Raw genomic sequence first — 24,704 nt, forward strand, 5'->3', positions numbered from 1 at the left:
TGTGTCCTGTCATCTTTTTGGGGGGGTTGTATGTGCAGAGGGGCTCACTACTCTTTAGTAGTGAGCCAAACAAATTGGCCTTAAGGCCAATAAACAAATAGGGCAGGAAAGTAGGGGGAGAGCAGATGGAGGAAGGGAGACGGCGGGGGGGGGGGGGGGGGGCGAGGAGAGCTTCTCGGCATCATGTGGCCAGAGCTACCTGCCTGGACAATGTGAAATCCTTGGGTGGCCAGCCTTGCCCTGGCCAGTGACCTGGGAACTGGTCCCCAGGTAGGTGCAGAGAGTGGATAGCACCTCATCACCTTGGGTCATGTCCTTGGGGAACCGGCCAGCAGAAACTGCCCTAGGGCCTCAGGGTCTAGTCTGGCCCTCCTTGCTGAGGGAATGAAGGTCACATCACAGGCCCAGGGTTTGTGACTGCTTGGACCTTGGTTCAGCCCAGCCTCCGAGTTGACCATACTCCGTGTGGAGCAAGCTTTGTGGTCATGGGGATTCCTAGGGGGCAGAGCATAGCTGCCCCCCGCCTCGTTCTGGTATGGACATCGGGGCAGGTGCATTTCGATAGAGGGTGCTGGTGACACAGACTTGCAGAGCACTGCCACACTGCCCACCAGAGTCCCATGAGGTGGGTAGTGGCCTATCATTCTACAGATAGCAATGGTGTGGAGACAAGTGCCTTGCCCAGGGACTCTCCCAAACTAAGTGGCTATTCCTGTACTCTGACTACTTTGCTGTGACTGCTAACACAGAAGACTCTTTGGAGGAATGAGCACATGTTGCCAAATTATCCAAACATTTCAAAGGTTTTGGTTTTTTCCCCCTCTTCTAGTATAAAGAACATTCATTGTTTAAAAAAAACAAAACAAAACCGATTCCAGTAGAAAATAATCCCAACACCAGAAATCTACATTCAGTGCTATTGGAAGCGAGGAGCAGTTCAGTGAAGGCTGAACCTGAGGCAAACTTCTAAATCAGCGGATGGTGCATCCGGAGATGCACCCCAGCAATCAGGCAGTGAGATGTCGGGAGCCCACTGAGAAGCCGGAAAGCCAGCAGGCTTCCCACTCCTTCCCCGCACTCATCCTGTGTGCTCTCACATTGCTAGGGATCATGGGCCATCCGTGGGCCCTCTAGCTTCATCTAACCCCCGGGACTCCTCATGCTTCTGAATTCATCTGATCAGTGGTACGTCCTTCTCCCACTAAACTCAAAGCCTCTGGCATCTTCTCCTATTCCATTCAGCCCTTTAGTACTATAAGCTGGGATCGGCTGCTTCCTCCCAACCATTCCACGTTTGTGGTCCGTTGATCTCTGAAGGATCGCGATGAGGAACGTAGGTTTTAAAATCAGACTGACCCATATAGAGTCTCAGCTTCCCTGAGCCTCTTGATTTCCTCGGCTGTGCAGTGGGAAGGCCTGTAGTACCTGCCTCCCAGGGCGCCTCTGACAACTGAAAGAGAATACCAAACACTGAGCAGGCACCTGCCTTGGTAAATGTGGACTCTGATCACATCACTACTCCCCTTCAGATCTTCACTGGCTCCCCACACATGCATACCGAACAGGATGAAGTCTGGACCCTTGGCTAGGTACTCTGCTCAGGTGGGGAAAGGCTGGCCCCTGCTATCCTAGGCATTCCCATCTCTGCCTGTAGCCCACATGGTCCGCCTGGTGCCATTGAGCGCGTGCTTGGCTCCAGGCAGGGAGGCTGCTGCCTTGTGCACCCCAGCTTCTCACCCTTCAAGATGTGTGCTGATCACACTAGTGATCACCAGGCACCGACTTGTCATTGGCCCCTCACCAGAGTGTCCTAGTTATCCCACCTCTTCAGGCCTGGGGGAGGAAAGACAGGAGGGGAGAAGACTCCATTTCCAGACATTTCATCATTACCCAGTGGATGAACACGGTAATCCACCAGGTACTGTTAAATCTAACGGTCACCATGGAGATGAGCCACTGGTCAGTGCTTGGCAGTCTTGCTCCTCTTTACTGGAGTGGCTAGGGCAGGGTGGGGCGGGGGGAGCACACCGGGGACTCTGCTTCCAGCGAGAAAGAAGAAGGGTTTCCCGCAAGCTTGGACTTAGCGCACAGCGCTGCGGGTGCCCTCCGCCTCCAGACGCGCTGTTGGAGGAAGGTCTCAGCCAGGCCCGAGTGTGCGGCAGGGCGTTGGGTGCAGGTCCTCTCCGTCCAGCTCCCCGAGGGCACGCGCTGCGCGAGAGCGAGCCGTGGCCTGGGTCTCTTTTGCCTTTCGGGCCTCGGCAGCTTTTGTCTCCGAATCCCGGAGCACCAGGGCGGCCCTGGCTCCGGCGCCCTCTCCCGGGTGGGGGTCTGCACGCACCCTCCGAACCCGCTCGGTGCAGGGGCGCCCGCCCCTCTCCCCGCCCCCGGCCTGGGCCCGCCTCCGCGCCTATGTCACGGCGGGGCCGGGGGCGGGGAGCTGCCGGGCGGGACATCCGGCCACGGTCCCTCGCCGCGCCCGCCCGCCCGCCGCCCGCCGCCCGCCGCCCGCTCCGGCGCCGCAGCGGGGGAGCCGGCCATCCCCACGCGCGCCAGAGCCTCCCGCCCGCGCACTCCTCCCCGAGCCCTCCCCGCAGCTGCGGGCCCGAGCCCCCGGCTCCCGCCCCCAGCCCGGGCCCGCCTCCCGGGCCGCCCTCCGACCGGCCGGGCCGGCGCAGGCCCCCACCCCGGGAGCACCATGTTCCCCCGCCCGCTGACCCCCCTGGCGGCCCCAAATGGCGCCGAGCCCCTGGGCCGGGCGCTGAGGCGGGCCCCGCTGGGCAGGGCCCGGGCCGGGCTGGGGGGGCCGCCCCTGCTGCTGCCGTCCATGCTGATGTTCGCGGTGATCGTGGCCTCCAGCGGGCTGCTGCTCATGATCGAGCGGGGCATCCTGGCCGACATGAAGCCCCTTCCTCTGCACCCTCCCAGCCGCGAGGGCGCGGCCTGGCGCCGGGCCCTCCCCAGGCCTGGGGGGCTGTCCCTGGAGGCCGGGGACCCGGACTTGCAGGTGAGGCAGGACGTCCGGAACCGGACCCTGCGGGCCGTGTGCGGACAACCGGGCATGCCCCGGGACCCTTGGGACTTGCCCGTGGGGCAGCGGCGCACCCTACTGCGCCACATCCTCGTGAGTGACCGCTACCGCTTTCTCTACTGCTACGTCCCCAAGGTGGCCTGCTCGAACTGGAAGCGGCTGCTGAAGGTGCTGGCGGGCGTCCTGGACAACGTGGACGTGCGCCTCAAGATGGACCACCGCAATGACCTGGTGTTCCTGGCAGACCTGCGGCCCGAGGAGATTCGCTACCGCTTACAGCACTACTTCAAGTTCCTGTTTGTGCGGGACCCCTTGGAGCGCCTCCTGTCCGCCTACCGCAACAAGTTTGGCGAAATCCGAGAGTACCAGCAGCGCTACGGGGCTGAGATCGTGAGGCGGTACAGGGCTGGCGCGGGGCCGAGCCCTGCAGGGGACGATGTCACCTTCCCCGAATTCCTGAGATACCTGGTGGACGAGGACCCTGAGCGGATGAATGAGCACTGGATGCCCGTGTACCACCTGTGCCAGCCTTGTGCGGTGCAATATGACTTTGTAGGCTCCTATGAGAGGCTGGAGGCTGATGCCAACCAGGTGCTGGAGTGGGTGCGGGCACCGCCCCACGTCCGCTTCCCCGCGCGCCAGGCCTGGTACCGGCCGGCCAGCCCCGAGAGCCTGCACTACCACCTATGCAGCGCCCCGCGGGCCCTCCTGCAGGATGTGCTGCCCAAGTACATCCTAGACTTCTCCCTCTTCGCCTACCCGCTGCCTAACGTCACCAGGGAGGCCTGTCACCAGTGACCGTGGGTATGGGCCGGCGGCTGCTGGGGACTGGTGTTGACAATGCCAGCTACCTGCCATTTAGAGAAACCCTAGCCCGGGGGACTTGGGGCTTCTCCAGATGCCTGGATGGCCGGCACTGCCCTCAGAAGTTCCTTGTCCACGGTGGGTGCCCACAGTGGCTCAGAGTACAGGGTTGGTTGGACAGGAGGCCTGGTGCTCCCCACTGGGGGGATTTCTTAGGGGCCATGTGGCCTTTCTCGCCCTGGCCGGGGCTAGACCCCGGTTTGCCAGCGAAGCAACACATCTGTTCTAAAGACTGGCTCCGGGCCCCTGGTTGCAGGGACCGTGCCGTCCACTTGATCTACCTTAACCTGCGGCCAAACCTAGAGGTGACACCAGTCAGGGGAATGGCCAGAGCCAGGGACCCTGGGCTCTGACCACCCACCCATCTGCTCCCCGTGCCTCAGGCTGCAGTCCGCATTCGTGCCTTACACATGACTTTCGTGCCTTTCTGCTTCAGACTCAGAATTTCCTGCACTTTCCAGGTTCTTTCTGTTTTTCCAAGGAAAGGAAAACTGAGTCAGGGCCCTTGCCTGGTAGCTCCAGGACCTGGCCCTGCACACATCCAAAGAGCCCTGTGCCCAGCCTTCCTGGGGGGCTCTGGGCACCTCCTCCCTTGCCCCAGGGTTGTGACTGCGGCTGGTGGATCTGGCTGCCTCTTTTCTGACTCATTTATTTAAAATTTGTACTTTTTGATAGAATGCTTGTGAAGGCTTTGTTTTCCAAATTGCTGAATTTTTAATAAAGTTGTTTTGTATACAAAAGCAGCATCCGGAATTCTCTTTCTGAGCTCCTGTGTGTGCAGAGTGTCTCCATGACGCCTGTCTCCTCGGGTCAGGAGAGGGAGCTTGCAGGTAGAGAAAGTGAGACCAAGTGTAAGTTGCTTGGGCCAGTCCAGTGGGCCATTTCCAGACCAGGGAGCCTTGGGGGGCTTCCCGTAGGCCATACCCGATCACAAACTCAGCTTCTGGGATGCCAGCACGGGACAAGCCCCATGAGGAAGGACCCCCTGTCTAGAGCACACCTACATGGATTCTTCCCTGAAGAAGGGGGTGAGTATGAGACATTGACCCCTCCTCCTCCTTAGGCAGGAATACTTCTTGATTGAGGAGGCCCCAGATGCAAAGGGGATTGTGGTGTGAGCCAGGGGAGGTTATTCCTGGCATTGAGAATTACAAAGAAGGCAAGAAGTTTGAGGGAGGAGCAGGGTCTTGCTGACGACGTAGAGTCCAGAGGAAGTTGTAGGCAATGTGGGAGGAATACAGTCTGGGCACTAGAGGACAGGCCTCCGTGTGACCTGTTCCCCAATGCTATCCAAGATCCCAGGACCATCAGGGGATGGGAGAAAAGGCAGCTGGGCCCGCCCTGCCCATGGGAGGGATGCAAGGCCAGAGCCGGCCCTTCCTTGTTAGTCCTGTCATATACCTCAGTGGGAACTGCTATACTTAGGGACCCGAGGCAAGGGTGCGAAGCGCCAGAGAGGGGGCGGGAGGGAGGGAGGTGGGAAGGGCCCCTTTGCAGATATTACTTATACCTAGCCTGGCTATTGGCCTGACTTTAGAGGAGAAATCAGGGGAGGGCAATTCTCTGGGCATTCATGGTTCTCTGCCATGACTCACCAGGAGGCCTTTGATTCCCTGTCTAGATCAGAGGCCCCTCTTCAAGGTCCCCTTGACTCTGGACTTCACCTCTGATAGCACTTGTTCCATTGTAACTGCCCAGTTACTTATCAGTCTCTCCCATCGAGAATGCAATTGTGTGAATTTGAGACTGTGTCTGTCTCGTTCCTTTGACATTCCCAGATCCTAGCCCAGGGGGCTGGCATGCAGTAGGGTTGTATGGCCGGGCAGAACCAAGGTGTACATCTTGCTGCAGGACAGAGAACACTGTGCTTGGAGTCATCCAGACGGATCACTCCCCCAGCTGCCTGACCACCTCTCTGAGCCTCCCCAAGCTCCACTGGATCCCTGGAATAACAGCAGAGTCCTGTGAGGATGAATGAAGACTAAATGAGTAAAAGGACCTCTCCTAGCTCCTGGCTGAATGGATGTTCTTTGAAATGCTAGTTGAACACCTGATCCCTCAGAGGCCTGTGGGGACAGGCGAGAAGCCAGGACACCGTCCATCCAGTGCTAGAGACTGGAGCTGCCTCTGGGCAGAGCTCCTTCGATCTGTGGGTTCATTTCCCCTGCCAACTAGTTAGTCCTGGTTGGTCCTTCTCTGAGGTTCCAGCCCCTCTCAGGAGCCCCCTCTTCCACCCTCCCCCCAGCTGCTTCCCTCTCCCCCCCTCCCTGGGCTTGTAACAGCCACCCCAGACCTACAGCAGCCACTCAATCCCCTTCACTAGGGCCTGCAGCGGCGGGGGGAGGGGGACCCAGAGACTGCCTGCCCCCTGCCCTGCGTGCCTCATTTAAATCTCGCCACGAACCAATAGCAGAGGAGTCGTCCTGCTGTCATATGGACTCGGAAACTGGCACAGGGAGAGTAAGTACCTTGCCCAAAGTCCAACCCAGGGCTGTGTGCCTCCCAAATTCCAGGAGGGGGAGATCGGTGATGGTGGGAGTGGGGAGAAAAGGGAATAGGAAGGTGAAGGAAAAGGATGGATCAGGTTGTATTTGGGGGCATTGGCACATATTTTCCCTCCTCAGTTCTTTCCTTCCTTCATTTTTGGAGAATCCAATTCAGTCCAGCTGACATTTACCAGTCCCTGCCCCGGAGGAGTGGGGGTCAAATGAAGTCCTTGATGTGGTTAGCTTATTGGTTCCTCTCCAGGCAGAAAAGGGTGCCAGGCCACAGAGCACTCGACAGCCAGAAGCAGACATCTGTGGTGTGGGCAGGAGGGTTGGAGGTGAGAGGGAAAAGGCCTGCTGAGACAAATTGCCGCCTACCACCATTTTTCCCTGGAGTCCGTCCTGGGGGACTTAATTTGTCACCTACCCTTGTTTTCAGGAAAAAGGGCTTCTTAAAAGGAGGTTCCAGAGAGCTGTGGGTGGCCAGGTGGCCCTAGTACGGCCTGCCTTGTACTGGGCACCCAGGTCAGAGCGAGGGGTATGTGGCAAGCTCTGGGCCACCAGGGGTGGGACAGAGGCATCCCCAGAACCGGACACCTGGACTGGGTCTTCTTGGAATTCCCCCTTTGCATTGGGTCGGCCCTCGTCCCCACACAAAGCTACTGCCACCAGCCGGCGCCTCTGAGGACAAGGGTCCCCTTTCAAACTGGCTCCAACCTGTACAACCTAGTTCCCCAGGGTACGGGGGATGGGGCTGGCAGTTTAACTTCTCGGACTGGCGGAGGGCCAGGAACAAAGGAAAGGGGAGGAGCCTGAAGGGGCGGGCCCTCCAGGTCCGGGCCCTGACTCCACCCCCAGGCTCCAGTTCTGGTCCATTTTTCATCCTGTCTGGTGCTGCTACCCAGAAACCACCTCACCTTAATTTCTGACGTCCTTTTCGCCTTCCCTTCCCTCCCTGCAAGAGAGTCCCCCCACAGAGACCCTCTGCGGGAAGTAGTAACAAGGTCCCACTGGGACAGCTAACCGCTACCCCCACCCCCCACCCCACTGTGAACACAGAACCCTCACCTTTTCCGGGGGTCACAGGAGGGCCAAATCTGCAGGCCCCTTCCCAGGGTGGATCCAGTGTTGTTGTTGTTGTTTTTTTTCCCTGAACCAGTCCCTGCCTGTTTTCAAGCAAGAGGAGAGGCCTTCTCTCGCTCTTCCTAGAGGAAAATACGAATAATTAACAAAGCTACTCTGAATTGAGAGCACCTGCGCCCGGGCGCTGCCAAGTCCTTTGCATGTGTCACCCTCTTCATTCTTACAACGCAGCAAGGTAAGTCGAATTGTTCCCATTTTATAGATAAGGAAACTCTCCCAAAGAGATGGCCGGGGTTGGGATTCAAACCAGCTCCATGTAGTGTCTGCCCCTCCCAAAGTGGGGCAACTTAAGTCCATCGTTAAGTTCTCCAGCTCACTGCATCTGCTGATAAGCATTGTGTTCATTTTCTCAGACGTTTGCACCCTCCTCCAGTCTTCTTTCCCAACACTCCACATGTGATTCGGTCCACAGGCCCCTCCGGCTATTATAAAATCCTCCAGATTTGCCCACCCTGAGAATCAACTTCCGAGGGGTGTTGGACCCACACCTCGAGTATACTAGACTTTCAGCTCAGGTCCTCTGAGCAGCAGGTGTCAAGATAGAATTAGACACGCAGGAGATGGATAGGAGAGAACAGCTGTGCGGGATGAAAGGGGGAAGGAGCCAGGGTCGGCAGGAAGAGCCTGGCACCTGTGAACAGAGAGAGGGAAGGAAGATTGTGTAGGAAGAGTCTCAGATTACAGTGCAGCTCTAAGAAAGGCCCAGCAAGGCCAGTGGGGAGTCCCGAAAGGTGCGGCAGCTGGTGGCTTTGCACTTCTCACAGCAGGTTCTCTCGAAGGGAGATGTGAGCAGGGCACCTCCATGGCTGCCACATGGCCCCCACGTGGCTGCTCTGACCTGCGGGGATTGTTCCCCTTACGTTCTGTGATGACCTTGCCAACAACCAGAAAATCGCTGTTGGCCAAGCAGGAGCCTGTCGATGGCTGGGGGACCCTGAACTGAAACCCTGGCCCCTGGCTTTATAGCAGGACCACTGCCCCTGCCTTTCATGTGGGCGTTGGAAGACACGTACCATCAGCGTGCCCAAATGCCCATGCTGTCATTTCCAGGGTGTTTTCTCTGCAGTGTACCCAACTGGCTGCAGGTTCTGATTGTCGTTGGTCTGTGTCATTGTCATTAATTGGGCGGATATTGATACTCACCCTCACCTAGCTTCTGTCTTGCATAGGCTCACATCCTTTTAGCTGAGAACAGACTCACCAACACGTTGGGTCTGGATGCTGGTGCCCCAGACCTCCCGGGGTATATAATCTAGGCTTCCTCCCAGTGTGATCATCCAGCTGGCTTTAAACTCAAGGGGCAGCCTGAGAGGGAGTGAAGTTGCCCAAAAGTGAGCTTCCAGGGACCCACATGCCCAGGAGTACCACCTCTTCCGTAGCATCCTCCTACTGAGCTCTTCAGTTTGTTACTGCCCAGTTCTGGACCTGACTGCACAGAGACAACAAAGAGAATCACAGCTTCAGTCCTGACTGTGCCATTGTGAGGGGACAAGAAGGACCAAGGTCAGGCCAGTTCATCCCCTGCCCCTCGACCCTCCAGCAGAAAAGCTATGCCGGTCTCAGCCTTTGGGTGGGGTTTTGCGAGGCAGAAAGACATGAGAGGCTTCGGGACCTAGGGAAGGAGGAGCCTGTTGCGTCACTCCTGTTGCCCCACAGTGCTCCCAGACCCGCTAGGCTGCCACCTTGTCGTGTTTGCAGATGGAGGGAACTAGGTACTCACCCTCCCCACGGAGAAGGACGTCATCAATGCTCCACTGGATCATTTCTCTGTCCTCAGCCCTGGAGACACTGAGCTGTCCCTAGGACCCCCCCCCCAGAACCCCAGGGGTAGCAGAGTCCCAAGAGTCCAAGCACTGTGGCTAGAGGGGCCATCAGAGCAGAGTAGTCCATGAGAGCTGGAGATCAGGCTGGCCCCTAAAACATGTTGCTGCAAAGGGCCACAGACTGCCTGAAGGAAGGCACTTGAGGCAGGCCCAGGAACAGTAGATTTGGCTGGGCAGGGGTGGGGGAGGTGGGGCAAGGCTTTCTGGTTGAGTAGCGAAGTCACATGGGCATCAGCTGACCCCTGCCAATTCTGGCATGCCTCCCTACCCCACGATGAGAAGCTGTAAGAGCGTATTCCACAGAAGCTGCTAGCCGCAGTGGCAGGCCAGTCCCCCGTGAGAGGGGTCGCCTGCTGCCTGGGTACAAGGGTCCAGTCATAAAAAGAGAGCTGTTCTGATAGATGAAAGAGAGAGCTGGCCTAACTAAAGCAGGAGAGCCAGGAGGGACAAGCCAGCCCCTGGGCAACTTTTAGGGAGGAGTCTTTGATTTTTGTCCCTGTGACTACCCTCAGCCCAACTACCAACAGAGAACAAAGTGAATAGATGGGGGACTGGGGAAGCGATGGGCACAAAGGAGGAATACAACAAGGAAGGGGACTCATAGTCATAGCTCAGATACCTGGTGCTCCCTAAGGCTTTTCTCAGCTACTGGCCAGTTAGCGCCTCCCTCCTCTGAAGTCCCATGATCCCTAGAACACACTTCTAGAAAAGTTTTCAATCCATGGTGTTATTTGTCTGTCCCTACCCTGTAGACTGGGCGTTCCCAAAGGCAAAGGCCAGGCCTTGTTTTGTTTTATATTTGGTATGTAGTAGGTGCTCAATAAAGGTCGAATAAGTGAAAAGTCAGATGATTGGATGGATGATTACACGGATGGATGATTACATGGATGGATGGATGGTTGATGGTTGGATGGATGGATGGATGGATAGATGTTTGGATGGATGGATGGATGGATGGATGGATGGATGGATGTGTGAGTGAGTGTATGTTTATGTGTGTACCTGTGTGAATGGAAGGATGGATGGCTAGATAGATAAGTAGTTGGATGGATGGATGGATAGGTGTGTGTAAGTGTGCATGTGTATGTGCGTGAATGGAAGGATATACGGAGATACATAGTTGGATAGATGGATGGATGAATGGACTGATGGATTGGTGGATTGGTGGATGAGTGAGTGCATGGATGGATGGATAGGAATGTGAGTGTGTGTGTGTGTGTGTGTACATGTGTGAATGGAAGGATGGATAACTAGGTGAATAAGTAGATGGATGGATGGATGGATGGATGGATGGATGGATGGATGGATGGATGGAAAGATGGGTAGATGGATGGATGAGAGTATATGGATGGGTAGATGGGTAAATGGCAGCAAAGAGAATAAAGGAAAAGGAACTTCTGCAGGAAGAGGAATCAGGAATCACAATGGACATCTGGCAGCAAGCGTATGACTTCTTAAAAGGAGGAGACTGGAAAGAAGGAGAGATGTTCCACCAAGGAAGCAATAGTAGAGGTTCAGGAAGTGGAGCAAGCAGCCCAGGCAGAGCAGGGGAGAAGGGGTGTCACCTGGACTGGCCATAACATAGCCAGGTAAGAGAGATGTCCTGAAAAGTGGAACCAAGAGAGGAGCCAGGAGGTGAGGAGTGGCCATGGGAATTCTGCAAAAGGAAGACTCCCAACAATCAAATGCCTTCGCTAACACAGAGGTAGAGGGGGCTGCATTCATGTGTTCCCTACCCATCCGAGCTGCCTAGAGGAAGTGGGTCTCAGCTGCCACTGGTTATTGGGAAGGGAGTCCTCTGAGGTATTAAGGACAATGAAGAACCCGATTCCTGCATTCCAGTCCAGACTCTGCCACAAGCCTCTGATGATCTTGCTCAGTCCCTTGTCTGAGTCTCAGTTTCATCACCTGTCACCTTCACTACCCCATGAGGACTTGCAGATCACGAAGAAAGGAGCTTTCCATGGCATAAAACTCTGCACAGACAGAGGGCTGGAGAACAGCAAGGGGGTAGTGAGAGCTTAGGAGTCAGAAGGTCCTGCATTCAGAAACTTGCTCTCTTGCTCAGACACTTACTCACTGGGCCAATTGAACAAGTCTCTCTGCCTTTCTGAGCCTGTGTCCCCACAAGCGAAATGAGCAAAACAACATCTCTCCTGAAGAGTTGTAGGGAGGTTTCAAAATTAGTCACGGAACACGCCTGGCACTCAACAGATGGAAGCCAATATTACATAGAAGGGATTCATCAGTCTGCTGGGCGTGGTTGGGCAGTCAGGGCCCGGACATAAGCTGGGTTTCCCAGAGGAAGGAACACCTCTTTCTCATTCTCACAAAAGTACCGTCTGCTCCTCAAGGTCTGCACCTGGAAGGCTGCCTCCAGCAAGCCTGGGATTAAGAGTGTCATTTCCAGGGGCGCCTGGGTGGCTCAGTCGGTTAAGCGACTGCCTTCGGCTCAGGTCATGATCCTGGAGTCCCGGGATTGAGTCCCGCATCGGGCTCCCTGCTCGGCGGGGAGCCTGCTTCTCCCTCTGACCCTCTCCTCTCTCATGCTGTTTCTCTCTCGCTCGCTCTCCAATAAATAAATAAATAAATAAAATCTTAAAAAAAAAAAAAAAGAGTGTCATTTCCAGCTCTACTCTCTTACCTTCCTCAGAGGAGAAGTCTGCAGGCCAGGCACCCAACATGGCTGATGACCCGGGCTGGGTGGGCCCAGACATCCTCCTCCCAGAGTGTGAGAGAAGGAGCTCCATCTCTGTGTCGGGAACACTGTCATCAGCCCTTGAGGGACCAGGCAGAGTACGGGAGGCTCCAGCAAGGCCCCACACCCCGAGTCCTGCCACCATCTTGTGCCAGAGTCATTCCATTGTGCTATAGCCACTCTTTGGTTTTAGGGAACCATCCCCACGTAGATGAAAAGTCAAAAAAGTGTAAGAAACTATCATTCGTGAGCTGGTCTTTGTGCCAGACTGTATACCTTTTCTCCTATTTTTCATTTTGAAAAAATGTTCTAACTTACATAAAAGCTGTGAATATAGTACATTGAACACCCATAGATGTAGATTCATCAGTTGGCATCTTGCCACCTTTGTTTTATGTCTCTGTATATGTATGTTTTACTAAACCATTATTCCCTTCCAGAATAGATTACAGACATCTCAACGCTTCACCCCCAAAATATTTCATCATGTGTCTTCAAAGGAAAAGGACATTCTGCTATATAACCCAATATATAATCAAACCAAAGATGTATTACATTAATACAACAGTATAAATCCACATTCAAATTTTCCAGTCATTCAGATGATATCTTATGACTTTGAATTTTTTAAATCCAATCAAGGATCATACACTGTCTTTGGTTGTCATGACTCCTTAGTCCTTAGCCTCCTTTCATCAAAAACAGTTTCCCATCTTTTTTTTTTCTCTTTGGTCTTCCATGCCATTGACATTTTGAAGCATTCAAACCAGGTCTTTGCAGAATGTCCCTCCGTTTGGATTTTCTGATGGTTTCCTCATGGTTAGATTCAGGCTGACCTGCATGTTTGACCCTCCTCATGGCTTTCTGATGGATTTTACTTGTCCATTTTACAGAAATGAAGACAGAGCCTTGGAGAGAGTGGTCACACAGCCACTGAGAGGCTACCCAGATTGGATGCAGAGAGCTCAGTGATCAGTCTGGGCTCATACTCCACACTGCCAGGAGCATCTGCAAAGTCTTCCCAGGTGGGTTCTTAGGATAGATCTGTTATCAGCCCCCTTCAGCCCCTTGGCCATGAATAGAGAGCAGATTCTGACAGGAGCTGGTAAGGGGAGAGGAAGTACCCCCCGGGGGGGCATCTCCAACATACTCAGCAGTGAGCCCTAGTCTCCAAGTCAGCCCTGGAGAGAACCCCAAAAGTCCCTTTAGGCTGTTTTCTTTGTCTATTAGGCCATTTTGGAACTGTGACTTTTTCTGCCCCCTTCTAGACCTCCAGGGGAAGTGATGCATCACACACACTCACACACACACGCACGCACACACACACACACACACCACATGCCACACACTACCAAGGGTGTAACAATCTTCTGGAGACCATCATCAGTGAATTCGGTCTTGTTGCCTAGCAACCCTAGGGCATTTCAGCCCTTCCCCGCCAGAGGGTAGGTAGAGGGGGCACCCATGTGACTGGCTGGGTATCTCTTACTCTGGAGGTCTCCTGGCCCTGCTTCCTTATGTCTAGTTGCCTAACAACCAAAGAGGTCCTTGTGCTCTGGGGAGCTCCCCTCCTCCTCGTAAGAGATGAGCAGACTCTCTTTAGGGCCTTCCCTCTTGGCTGGGGAGCCACACAGGGGACTACAGAATGGGGCTCCTCCCAGGGAGGGGTTCCAGAGAGCTAAGAGGAGGACACATACCTCCCCCTGCAGTGAATCTTTGATGGGAAAAGGGTAAAAGGAAAAGATCCAGGTGCTAGGACGGTGAAGCTTCCTGTGATACGTGCCACAGAGGTTCAGAGCACTGCTGCCGACAGTGCTTGTTGGGGTCCTGGCCGTGTCCTCCGGGAAAGGAGAGAGATGGATGATCCATGTACCGGGCGGCCCCTTAAGCATCCAAGCCTGCGGTTAATCTTGAATATGTGTGCATAACTTTGACCATTTGATTTGAGTAAGATTTAGGCCACAGGTACTTGCCTGGGGTCCTCAGGACTCCTTAGGGGTCTGTGGGGAAAAGTTACATCTTTCTTTTCCCAAACCTCTCCTGAAATGTCTGAACTATTTTATAAGATATTGTAAATTCATAGTTTTATGAAATAATAAAATTGGGGACTTTGTCATAGAAATCACAGACATTTTTCTCACTTCACAGTTGTTGAAGATATTATAAGCTATCGATTATACTCATCACTACTTAGAAATTACAAGTTATTAGACCTGCCATTAGCTCCTTAATGTGCTCATGAAGAAACATAAATCACCATCACAATTTCATTTTTAATATTTTAATAATTAAATGCCAATGTAATTGGCTTCCTCTTCAATCCCTCCCTTTTTTTTTTTTTTTTTTAATACAAAACATTATTCTGAGGCTTCACCAGGCCACCAAAGGGAGCTGCAGTACAAAAAAAAGTTGAAAGCCTCAGGTTTAGGCTATGGAAGTTTTGTCAAACTAAGACCCAAGGAAATATTCTGGGGAGTCTTCTCATTTTGAATGGTAATAGCAACAAATTACTGCATAGCATTCCTGAGGGTTTGAACAACCTCCTTAGCATCAAGTACTGCCACACCAGCCCTATCAGCTTCTGGGTTTGCATTTACAGCAGAGACGATGCCAAGCAGCTCCACCCAAATTGTTCCATTCTGATTAGAAAAGAACAGAGATGGGCTCCTGGCTGGCTCAGTCGGTGGAGCCCCAGCTCTTGATCTCGGGGTTGAGTTCAAGGCCCAGGTTGGATGTAGAGCTTACATTTTAAAAACTTTAAAGCGGAGGGCCTGGGTGGCTTAGTCGGTTGAGCGTCAACTCTTGATCCCAGCTCAGGTCTTGATCCTGGGGTCATGAGTTCAAGCCCCGCATTGGGCTCCGGACTGGCCGTGGAGCATGCTTAAAAATAAAAAAATAAAAAAATAAAACAAAACCAGATACAGATAAAATATGGAAATGGTGACAAAACCAAAAAGAAGAAAAGTGGCAAAGAAGTTGGTAGGACACAGTGTCGCGAACCAAAGAACGTGCACCCCAGCAATCAGCAGCAAAAACAGGTGGGCAGAATTCTGCTGCAGCAACATGGTATCATTTATCCCATAAAATTAATGCTTTCAATTCAGATTGCTTGTAGTAATAATTTTGTTTGAACTTGTACTTTTGGTTTTCGCAGTAGTATAATAACTATTAGCGGAAGCGTCATTAGCTTCATGTTTTGTACTTACCTGAGTAGTACATTGCCGGCAGAGATCTGGGCATTCTTTCTTCTCCTTTAATGGGGGTCCGTTCCTCAAGGGTGAGAAATGCCAGGCTCCGGTACTCACTGATAGCTCTTCGTGTTTCCTTCTCTTCTTTACCTCGTTTTCTTTTGTTGTTGTTGTTTTTTTTTAAATAATTATTTCAAGGGACTTTATTTTTTTTTTTAAGATTTTATTTATTTATTTGAGAGAGAGAGAGACAGAGAGCATGAGAGGGAGGAGAGTCAGAGGGAGAAGCAGACTCCCCGCGGAGCAGGGAGCCTGATGTGGGACTCGATCCCAGGACTCCAGGATCATGACCTGAGCCGAAGGCAGTTGCTTAACCAACTGAGCCACCCAGGCGCCCCATACCTCGTTTTCTTTTGAAGAATGACTGAGTTAGGGCCCCAAGCATGGGAATGACTCAATTTCAGAGGCTTCCCAGATACAGGTTGAGATAGCAAATTACCTAGTAATTTCTGCAGGTGTCAAGCATATGCATGATTTTTTTTTTTAAGATTTTCTTTATTTGACAGAGAGAGACACAGCGAGAGATGGAACACAAGCAGAGGGAGTGGGAGAGGGAGAAGCAGGCTTCCCACCAAGCAGGGAGCCCGATGCGGGGCTCGATCCCAGGACCCTGGGAACATGACCTGAGCTGAAGGCAGACGCTTAACGACTGAGCCACCCAGGCGCCCCAAGCATATGCATGATTCCTTGATTTGTCCCAAGTCACTTTCCCACATTGTGAGGACTGAAGCAGATGGGTAGTTTTATTTTGTGAGCATTTTGGACTGTGTTTGACTTTCTCAAGATAGGGTTTCCTTGTGATGTAAGCATTAATTATGAAGTGGGGGGGACCCATACTGTCATGAAGTCAAAGGGAGAGGCCAGGCTGAACATATGGCGGACATAAAATATTCCTCCTTTCCTAATCTATTCTGGAAAGCATTTAAATCATATTTTCTACAGTTCTATCGATTGATCAAAGGATATTCTAAATATGCTATACATATTTTTTTCCTATAACAGGGCCTGAAAATGAGAAAACCTACAAAGTTTCATAGGGTTCAACATTAAAGTCTGTCTCAAAAGAGTCAAAAGTAATGATTAATTTTGACTCTCTCGAGGATCAGATATCAGGCAATTTACCAGTGTTAGTGTTTTATTATTTTTAAGATTTTTTATTTATTTATGTGACAGAGAGAGACACAGCGAGAGAGGGAACACAAGCAGGGGGAGTGGGAGAGGGAGAAGCAGGCTTCCTGCGGAGCAGGGAGCCCGATGCAGGGCTTGATCCCAGGACCCTGGGATCATGACCTGAGCCGAAGGCAGACGCTTAACGACTGAGCCACCCAGGCACCCGGTGTTGGTGTTTTAAAATAGTGTGTATCTCTCATCGAAGTCCCATTCAATGTGGCAATGTCGTGCCCAGAACTAAAGGCTCCTTCTCGGTTTGAGTCCCATCTGCTCCCATTGTCCCTCCACTGCTGTGTGGGCTTTTCCAGTTGTCCTGGTGACCTCACTCTATGTTTCCAGGCTACTCAACAGCCCGTGGAGTGGCAGCCAGCCTTGGACAGTGCCCTTACCCCAGCTGTGCCCTTCCTCGGGGCAGCTTCCTCTTCCCTCCTCCCCCACTGCTGTGCACTGTGCCACTGTGACCTTACTCCCAAATCAGCTCCCCGCGCCACCACGCCTGACCCCTAGAGGTTGGGATCGTTTTTCTTCTATCATTCAGCTCTTAAGTGTGCAGAAAGCTCAGGTTTACGTTCCTTTTCTAGAAAGAACTTGGAAAATAAGTGTCCCAGGGCCTGGCGGGAGGATCCTGCTTGAGGAACATCAGGCAGAGCAGCATCAGAAGAGATTCCTAGATGAGGATTTCTTTTTGTGTGTCTGCGTGGTAAAACACACGTAACATAAATTTACCCTCTTTTAAGAATTTTTTAAGTGTATGGTACAATACTGTTAACTATATGCACATTGTTGTACAATAGATCTCAAGAACTTTTTCATCTTGCATGACTGAATCCAAACCCATTAAACTAGAACTCCCTAGTTCCCTTCCCTCGGCTTCTGGCAACCACCATTTTACTTTCTGTTTCTATGAGTTTGACTGCTTTAGATACCTCATGTAAGTGCCCTCGTGCAGCATTTGTCTTTTTGTGGCTGGCTTATTTACTCAGCATCGTGTCCTCAAGGTTCACCCATGTTGTGGTAGCACGTGCCAGGATTTCCTTCTTTTTTTAAAGCTGAATAATAGTCCATTGTATGTATATGCCACACTTTGTTTATCCATTCATCCATTGAGCATTACAGTTTCTTCCACATTTTTGCTATTGTGAATACTGCTACAATGGACATCGATGTGCAAATATCTCTTCAAGATCCTGCCTTAAATTCTTTTTTGGACATATAACTAGAAGTAGGACTGCTGCATCATAGGGTGGCTCTATTTTTATTTATTTGTTTAAAGATTTTATTTCTTTATTTGAGAGAGAGAGAGAGTGAGCAAGAGAGAGCACGAGGCAGGGGAGAGTCAGAGAGATAAGCAGACTCCCTGCTGAGCAGGGAGCCCAATGAGGGACTCAATCCCAGGACTCTGAGATCATGACCCAAGCCGAAGGCAGACGCTCAACCAACTGAGCCACCCAGGCGCCCACTGTATTTATTTTTTTGAGGAATTTCTACACTGTTTCCGATAGCAGCATCATTTTACCATCCCACCAACAGACCCCAAGGGCTCTGATATCTCCACATCCTCACCAAAACTTGCTGTTTTCTGTTTCATTTTTGTTTTGTTTCTTACAGTGGCCATCCTAATGGGTATGAAGTGACATCTCATTGTGGTTTTGATTTGCATTTCTCAGATGATTAATGATGTTGAACATCTTTGCATATGCTTGTTGGCCATTTATGTATCTTCTTTGGAGAAATGTCTATTCAAGTCTTTTATTCATTTAAAAAATGGGTTATTTGTTTTTTTGTTGTTGAATTGTAGGAATTCCTTATGTATTCTGAATATTAACCTCTTATCAGATTTATGCGTTGCAAATATTTTCTCCCCCTCCATAGGCTGCCTTTTTATTCTGTTGTTTCCTTTGTTGCACAAAAGTTTTTAAATTTGATATAGTCCCATCTGTCTATTCTTGCTCTTTGTTTTGTTTCGTTTTGCTTTGCCTGTCCTTTTGCTGTTGTAGCCAAGAAATCATGGTCTGTCCAATATCATGAAAGTTTCCCCCATGTTTCTTTCTAGATGTATAGCTTCAGGTCTTTCATGAGGTCTATAATCCATTTTGAGTTCATTCTTATAGATGGTCTAAGGTAAGAGTCGATCCTGATTCTTTTTCCATGTAGTTATCCAGTTTTCCCAACATTTGAAAGACTGTCCTTTCTCCACTGTGTTGTCTTGACACCCTTGTTAAAAATCATTTAAGCATATATGTGAAGGTTTATTTCTGGGCTTTCTATTCTGCTCCATTGGTCTATAATATGCCTGTCTTTTTGTCCATACCATACTGTTTTCATTACTGTAGCTTTGTAATATGTTTGGAAATCAGGAAGTGTGAGGCCTCCAGCTTTGTTCTTCTTTCTCAAGATTTTTTTGGCTGTTTAGGGTCCTTTGAGATTCCACATAAATTTTAGGATTTTATTTCTAAAAGATTTTATTTATTTATTTGACAGAAAGACACAGCAAGAGAGGGAACACAAACGGGGAGTGGGAGAGGGAGAAGCAGACTCCCCACCGAGCAGGGAGCCCGATGCGGGACTCGATCCAGGGACTCCAGGATCATGACCTGAGCCGAAGGCAGTTGCTTAACCAACTGAGCCACCCAGGCGCCCGGATTTTATTTCTATTCCTGCAAAAACACCATTGGTAGAACAGAGGTTCTTCCCCTGTGGTCTCATAATCTCTGGATGGCACTTGGGGTGCTGAGAGCCCCCTGGAGCTGTGTGTTGAGCATTTTTATCTGGTCTCTGCTCAGGCATCTGAGGGTTTTCAAGAACCTACAGATTGGGCTCCTGATCATTTTTCCCACAAAGGTCAAAAGTGATCACTGTGGGCAGTCGATTTGTCATTATACAAGGAGAAATCTCACACAGGCATAAAATCCAAAGGAACTCATGGAATACAAATCTAGCCTTATTGTTACTTAGTATCGTTACTGATTTTTTCATTACCACCATGGACACTTGGGGGAAGATAACTGCTGTCCTAATCCATACCCTGAAGGCTTAGTTCTGAAGAGCAACATTCCATTAACTGATTATAGCTATCGGAGTGTTTTGTCCTAAAATGGATGTCTGCTTTTCTCAAAACCTGTCCTCTTTTTCTGCTTGGGTCTCTGCTGGCCTATCATCTCAGACTGTAAGCCCCACAGTGAGTAAAGGACAAGTGTTATTTTTAATTGTCCCTGCCTCATTGTATTAGCTATGAGAGTTTGGTGATGGACTTGTTACTGTGCATGGTTCCTGCTGCTGTCCGAGCAGGTTGGGGGGTAGCTCCACCATGTGTTGACGCATTATGTTCAGCAGTTGGTAGTATTTTTTTTTTAATAGATTTATTTAAAAAAAATTTTTTTAAAGATTTTATTTATTTGAGAAAGAGAGAGAGGAAGAGCATGAGCAGGGGGAGAAGCAGACTCCCTGCTGAGCAGGGAGCCCGATGCGGGACTCGATCCCAGGACCCTGAGATCATGACCTGAGTTGAAGGCAGACGCTTCCCTGACCGAGCCACCCAGGTGCCCCCCTTCTTTTTCTCCAAAGATTTTATTTTTAAGTAATCTCTATGCCCAACGTGGGGCTCAAACTCACAACCCCACTCACAACCCCAAGATCAAGAGTCCTATGCTCCACAGACTGAGCCAGCTAGGCACCCCTAGCAGCTTGTATTCTTAAGCATAATGGGACAACACACTTTTCACAATAATTGTTAATGTAATCATTGTTAATGAGACTGCTATGGGCTGAATGTTTGTATCCTCTCAAAATTCATTTGTTGAAGCTCTAATCCCCAGTGTAATAATATTAGTAAGGGGGGGGTGCTTTGGGAGGCAATTAGGTTCAAATGACATCATGACGGTGGAGCCCCCGGAATGGTATTTAGCGTCTTATAAGAAGAGGAAGAGACCAGGGGCGCCTGGGTGGCTCAGTTGGTTAAACAGCTGCCTTCTGCTCAGGTCATGATCCCAGGGTCCTGGGATTGACTCCTGCATCAGGCTCCTTACTCAGTGGGGAGCCTGCTTCTCCCTCTCCCTCTGCTCATGATCGCTTTCTCTCTCTCTCTCTCTCTCTCTCAAATAAATAAATAAAATCTTTTTTAGGGACACCTGGGTGGCTCAGTCATTAAGCCTCTGTCTTCAGCTCAGGTCATGATCCCTGGGTCCTGGGATCGAGCCCCACATCAGGCTCCCTGCTCGGCGGGAGGCCTGCTTCTCCCTCTCCCACTCCCCCTGCTTATGTTCCCTCTCTCACTGTGTCTCTCTCTGTCAAATAAATAAATAAATAAAATCTTTAAAAAAAAATCTTCTTTAAAAAACCCGCATGTATTAAATGTTCCCGTCTACTTCTAATTTCTAGAAGTAGCAGAAATTAGTAGGTATGAGTCAGGTAGAAAGATGGGTGGTGGGTACGTGAGCATTTTATTACTCTTTGAACTATATATATATTTTATGTATACTCTTTTGTATATATATCTTGTCAAAAATTATTTTTTTCTTGCTTTCATGCTAAGTACCATAGCTTTTATAATCCACCTACCATGGTTTGTTGCCTAGAAATGGGGAAATGAGCTTCTTGATGTTTTAAATTATAGTAAGCAAATCTAAAAATCGGTCAGAACAGGTTTATTCTTTTCTCACTTATCTACTATTTTAAATCTGTTTTCTTCAAAGCATATGTAAAGGGATTGTGAGGCTTGGAATGACTGTAAATATCACTCCGTTGAACTGTGTGCCACAGTGTAGAAAGTGTCACCTTTGAAGGCTCACCTTGTAAGCCCCTGTTCTTTCCCAAATATCTAGCATAGTGGTTTAGATCACAGGGTTCAAAATCAAGGAGATCTATATTCAAATCCCCATTTCATTACTCCTCTCTATGACATTGGGTAATTGAGTCACTTATAGCAGCTTCAGTTTCCAGATCTGTGGAATGGGATTTCCTTGAAGATTTAGATGGGATCATGCACGTAATGCTCTATAAATTGTGACCATACATATGAAGTATGAACCAGCACCATGACTGGTCTGGCCTTGTGAATTAGCAGGCAGAAGGGGGCAGCAAAAAGTCTTCCTGCCTGCTACCTTTGTGATGGCTAATTTTACGTGTCAACTTACCTGGGCCATGGGGTGTCCAGATATTGAGTGAAACCTTGTTCTGAGTGTTCGGGGACGAGGTTAACAGTTGAATCAGTAGACAGAGTAAAGGAGATTGCCATCCCTAATGTGAGGGTCTCATCAAATCCGTTAAGCCCTGAATAGAAAAGAAGGCTGACTCTCCTGAGAGTAAGGGGGGAGCTCCTCCTACCTAGCTACCTTGAGCTGGTACATTGGTCTTTTCCTGCCTTTGGACTTGAACTGAAACATTGGCTCTTCTTGAGTCTGGAGCCTGCTAGCTTTGAACTGAAACTACACCTATCGGCTCTCCTGGGTCTCCAGCTTGCCGACTGCACATCTTGGGGCTTCTCAGCTTCCATAATTGCCTGAGCCAATTCCTTCTAATAAACACACATGTCCGCGCGCGCACACACATGCACACACACACCCTATTGGTTCTATTTCTCTGGAGAACTGTGACTAATACAATTTTAGCAGCTATTAAAAATTCACAATTAAGACAACCAAAATGACTGGAAAACATCAACATAAAGACTAGTATGAGAATTAAATATACAGTTCCTCCTAGAACTAAGACTGACGTTTCTAAGGGTTAAAACAGAGAAAAGGTGGAGTACAAGGACCACACGCTCATATAATGTTGCTACAGCACAATGACAAAAATGGGGGGAGAATGGGGAGAGCAAATGCAAAAAATATTTTAAGTGTCCTCAGTAATTATATCAGTGGTGGTAGTATTAATGCTATTCTGAGACGTGTGTGTGTGTGTGTGTGTAAGGGGGATAAAGCTGATTATTAATAATGTGATATTCTAATTTTGTCCTTTGAGAGCCAGGCTTCTTGGAGTGGAAGGAAGGAGATACAGATGTAATATGGAAAAGGTTAAGTGAAAATGCTATAGTCTTGCATTCTTTTTTTTTTTCTTTTTAAGATTTTATTTATTTATTTGACAGAGAGACACAGTGAGAGAGGGAACACAAGCAGGGGGAGTGGGAGAGGGAGAAGCAGGCTTCCTGCAGAGCAGGGAGCCCGATGCGGGGCTTGATCCCAGGACCCTGGGATCATGACCTGAGCCGAAGGCAGGCACCTAACGACTGAGCCACCCAGGCGCCCTTTGCATTCTTTTCCGAAAGCACAGCTGCCTTCCCTTGTGCCTATAGCCTTCATGTTCTCACACCCAGCAGGATGTGGACTTCTGGTTTACTGAGGTTCCCTCTTGCCTGGAAATGACTCTTCTCCCTCCTTGGTCTTCATCCCCCAATAGCCCATGTTTGTAACACATGAAAGTACCCACTGGCTGGAAGTGTTTGGACACCTTTTACTAACCACATGTATGATGAAGTAGAGAAAGTAGATCTGGAGAAAGAAAAGCAAGAAGGTGCCCCACAGAAGGGCTACCCCTGATCTCTGACAACTTTCTTATCCCTGGTTCCACTTCCTCCTGAGGCCTGCCTGCAGTTCTGTCCTGGATGCCGTGTATCCTTATACATTTCCCTTTCCTGCTTAAGCTTGAGAACTTGTTCTCATCTGTCAATTTGGGCAGAGTCTGGCTAATTCTTACTAAAGTATGCATGACTAATAAAGCTCCCTAAGAGTAAAACAAAGAAACAAAACCCTTTAGTCCTGAATTTGAATTGGAAGTATCATTAGGAATTCATGAGATGTTTGATATTTATCTGTTGATTGATCTATTGGTGGAGCTAGCCATCCTAGCTCTGTCCACTGAAGAGGGCTAGAAATAATGACTAACCCAGTAGCAATGAGTATCTATAGTATGTAGACTGTAGTCTTCAAATACCATCTTCAACAAAAAGAAACCAGGGCCTCTTAGAGAAATGGCTGATTTTAGATGTGGGCTAGGCAATGTACAAGATCAGTCTGGACGTCTTCTTATACTAGATAGCAAGGAGTAATCAAGGACGACTGCCATCAGGTCAAAAGAGTCAGGAGCCAACTTATAAAGTTTTCACTTCAAAAAAGACAATAACTATAACTGATTAAAATCATTAGCTGTGTTCAAATTTATGAGTTCATACTACAATTTAGAAGTCAGTTAGGGCGCCTGGGTGGCTCAGTTGGTTAAGCGACTGCCTTTGGCTCAGGTCGTGATCCCAGGGTCCTGGGATCGAGCCCCACGTCAGGCTCCCTGCTCTGCGGGTAGCCTGCTTCTCCTTCTCCCACTCCCCCTGCTTGTGTTCCCTCTCTCACTGTGTCTCTCTGTCAAATGAATAAATAAAATCTTTTTTTAAAAAAGTAAATGTTATTTAAGAAAACATGTACACATGCTAAAACCATAATATTAAACTAGGGATAGAAAAGTTCAGTGGGTTCCTTCCCCTGAATCTGGTTTGGTCCCCACCATTACCTTAATTTTCTCGGAAAAGTGAAGGCAGTCAACAAAAACGTGTGTTGTAACAAATTTTAAGGTCCTGTGTTGACATGGTAGTTATCGAGACTGATGAAAAGACGTTGGAAGCAGTCCTAGGCAAGCAAGTGCCTAATGTCGGGGTGCCTGGGTGGCTCAGTCATTAAGCATCTGCCTTCAGCTCAGTTCGTGATCCCAGGGTCCTGGGATCAAGCCCTGCATCGGGCTCCCTGCTCGGCGGGAAGCCTGCTTCTCCCTCTCCCACTCCCCCTGCTTATGTTCCCTCTCTCTGTGTCTCTCTCTGTCAAATAAATAAAGTCTTTAAAAAAAACAAACAAAAACAAGTGCCTAGTGTCTGCAGAGAGGGCAGCCCGAGGGTGGCAGCTATTCCACACGCCCACTATCCCGACAACCCAAGCAGGGCGCCCAAGAGTGGAGGGCGCCCAAGAGCCCGCCTCTGGCTGTTTCGCTCTCTCCCTTCCCTCCCGTCAGAGCCAGCCCTGAGCAAAAGCCAACATGTGGATTCCGTCTGCCTTGCCTGGACAAAGCCCCACCCCTCCCTACCTGCAGCAGCCCTTGCCTTTTGTGCTCGGATCTTTGTCCCACTCTCCTTCAGGCCCAACCAGTTTTCTGGAAGCATCACTTAACCTGAGCGTGAATGTAAAACTCCGAGTTACCGCTTACAGGGCCATATGCGTTTACATTTATCTCTAACTCCAGTTAGAGGATTCCTGACTTGCAGGGTGG

The 24,704-nt window shown here is 50.0% G+C and overlaps 1 protein-coding gene across 2 annotated transcripts; it reads left to right on the forward strand.

The window, feature by feature from the left end:
* Positions 1 to 2,537: 2,537 nt before the first annotated feature.
* CHST14 (carbohydrate sulfotransferase 14) lies at positions 2,538 to 4,632 on the forward strand. 2 transcript variants are annotated; one of them, XM_034994159.1, is made up of 2 exons: positions 2,538 to 3,004; positions 3,164 to 4,632. In XM_034994159.1, exons 1-2 carry the CDS (start codon positions 2,696 to 2,698, stop codon positions 3,824 to 3,826), a joined length of 972 nt encoding a protein of 323 aa, XP_034850050.1. In that variant the 5' UTR covers positions 2,538 to 2,695; the 3' UTR covers positions 3,827 to 4,632. The 2 variants fall into 2 exon arrangements, with proteins under 2 accessions (XP_034850050.1, XP_034850049.1); XM_034994158.1 differs by having other exon boundaries at positions 2,538 to 4,632.
* Positions 4,633 to 24,704: the final 20,072 nt, after the last annotated feature.

Source organism: Mirounga leonina, unplaced genomic scaffold (assembly GCF_011800145.1).
Source record: "Mirounga leonina isolate KUSES-001 unplaced genomic scaffold, KU_Mleo_1.0 Mir_91, whole genome shotgun sequence".
In the NCBI taxonomy this organism is placed as follows: Eukaryota; Metazoa; Chordata; class Mammalia; order Carnivora; family Phocidae; genus Mirounga; species Mirounga leonina.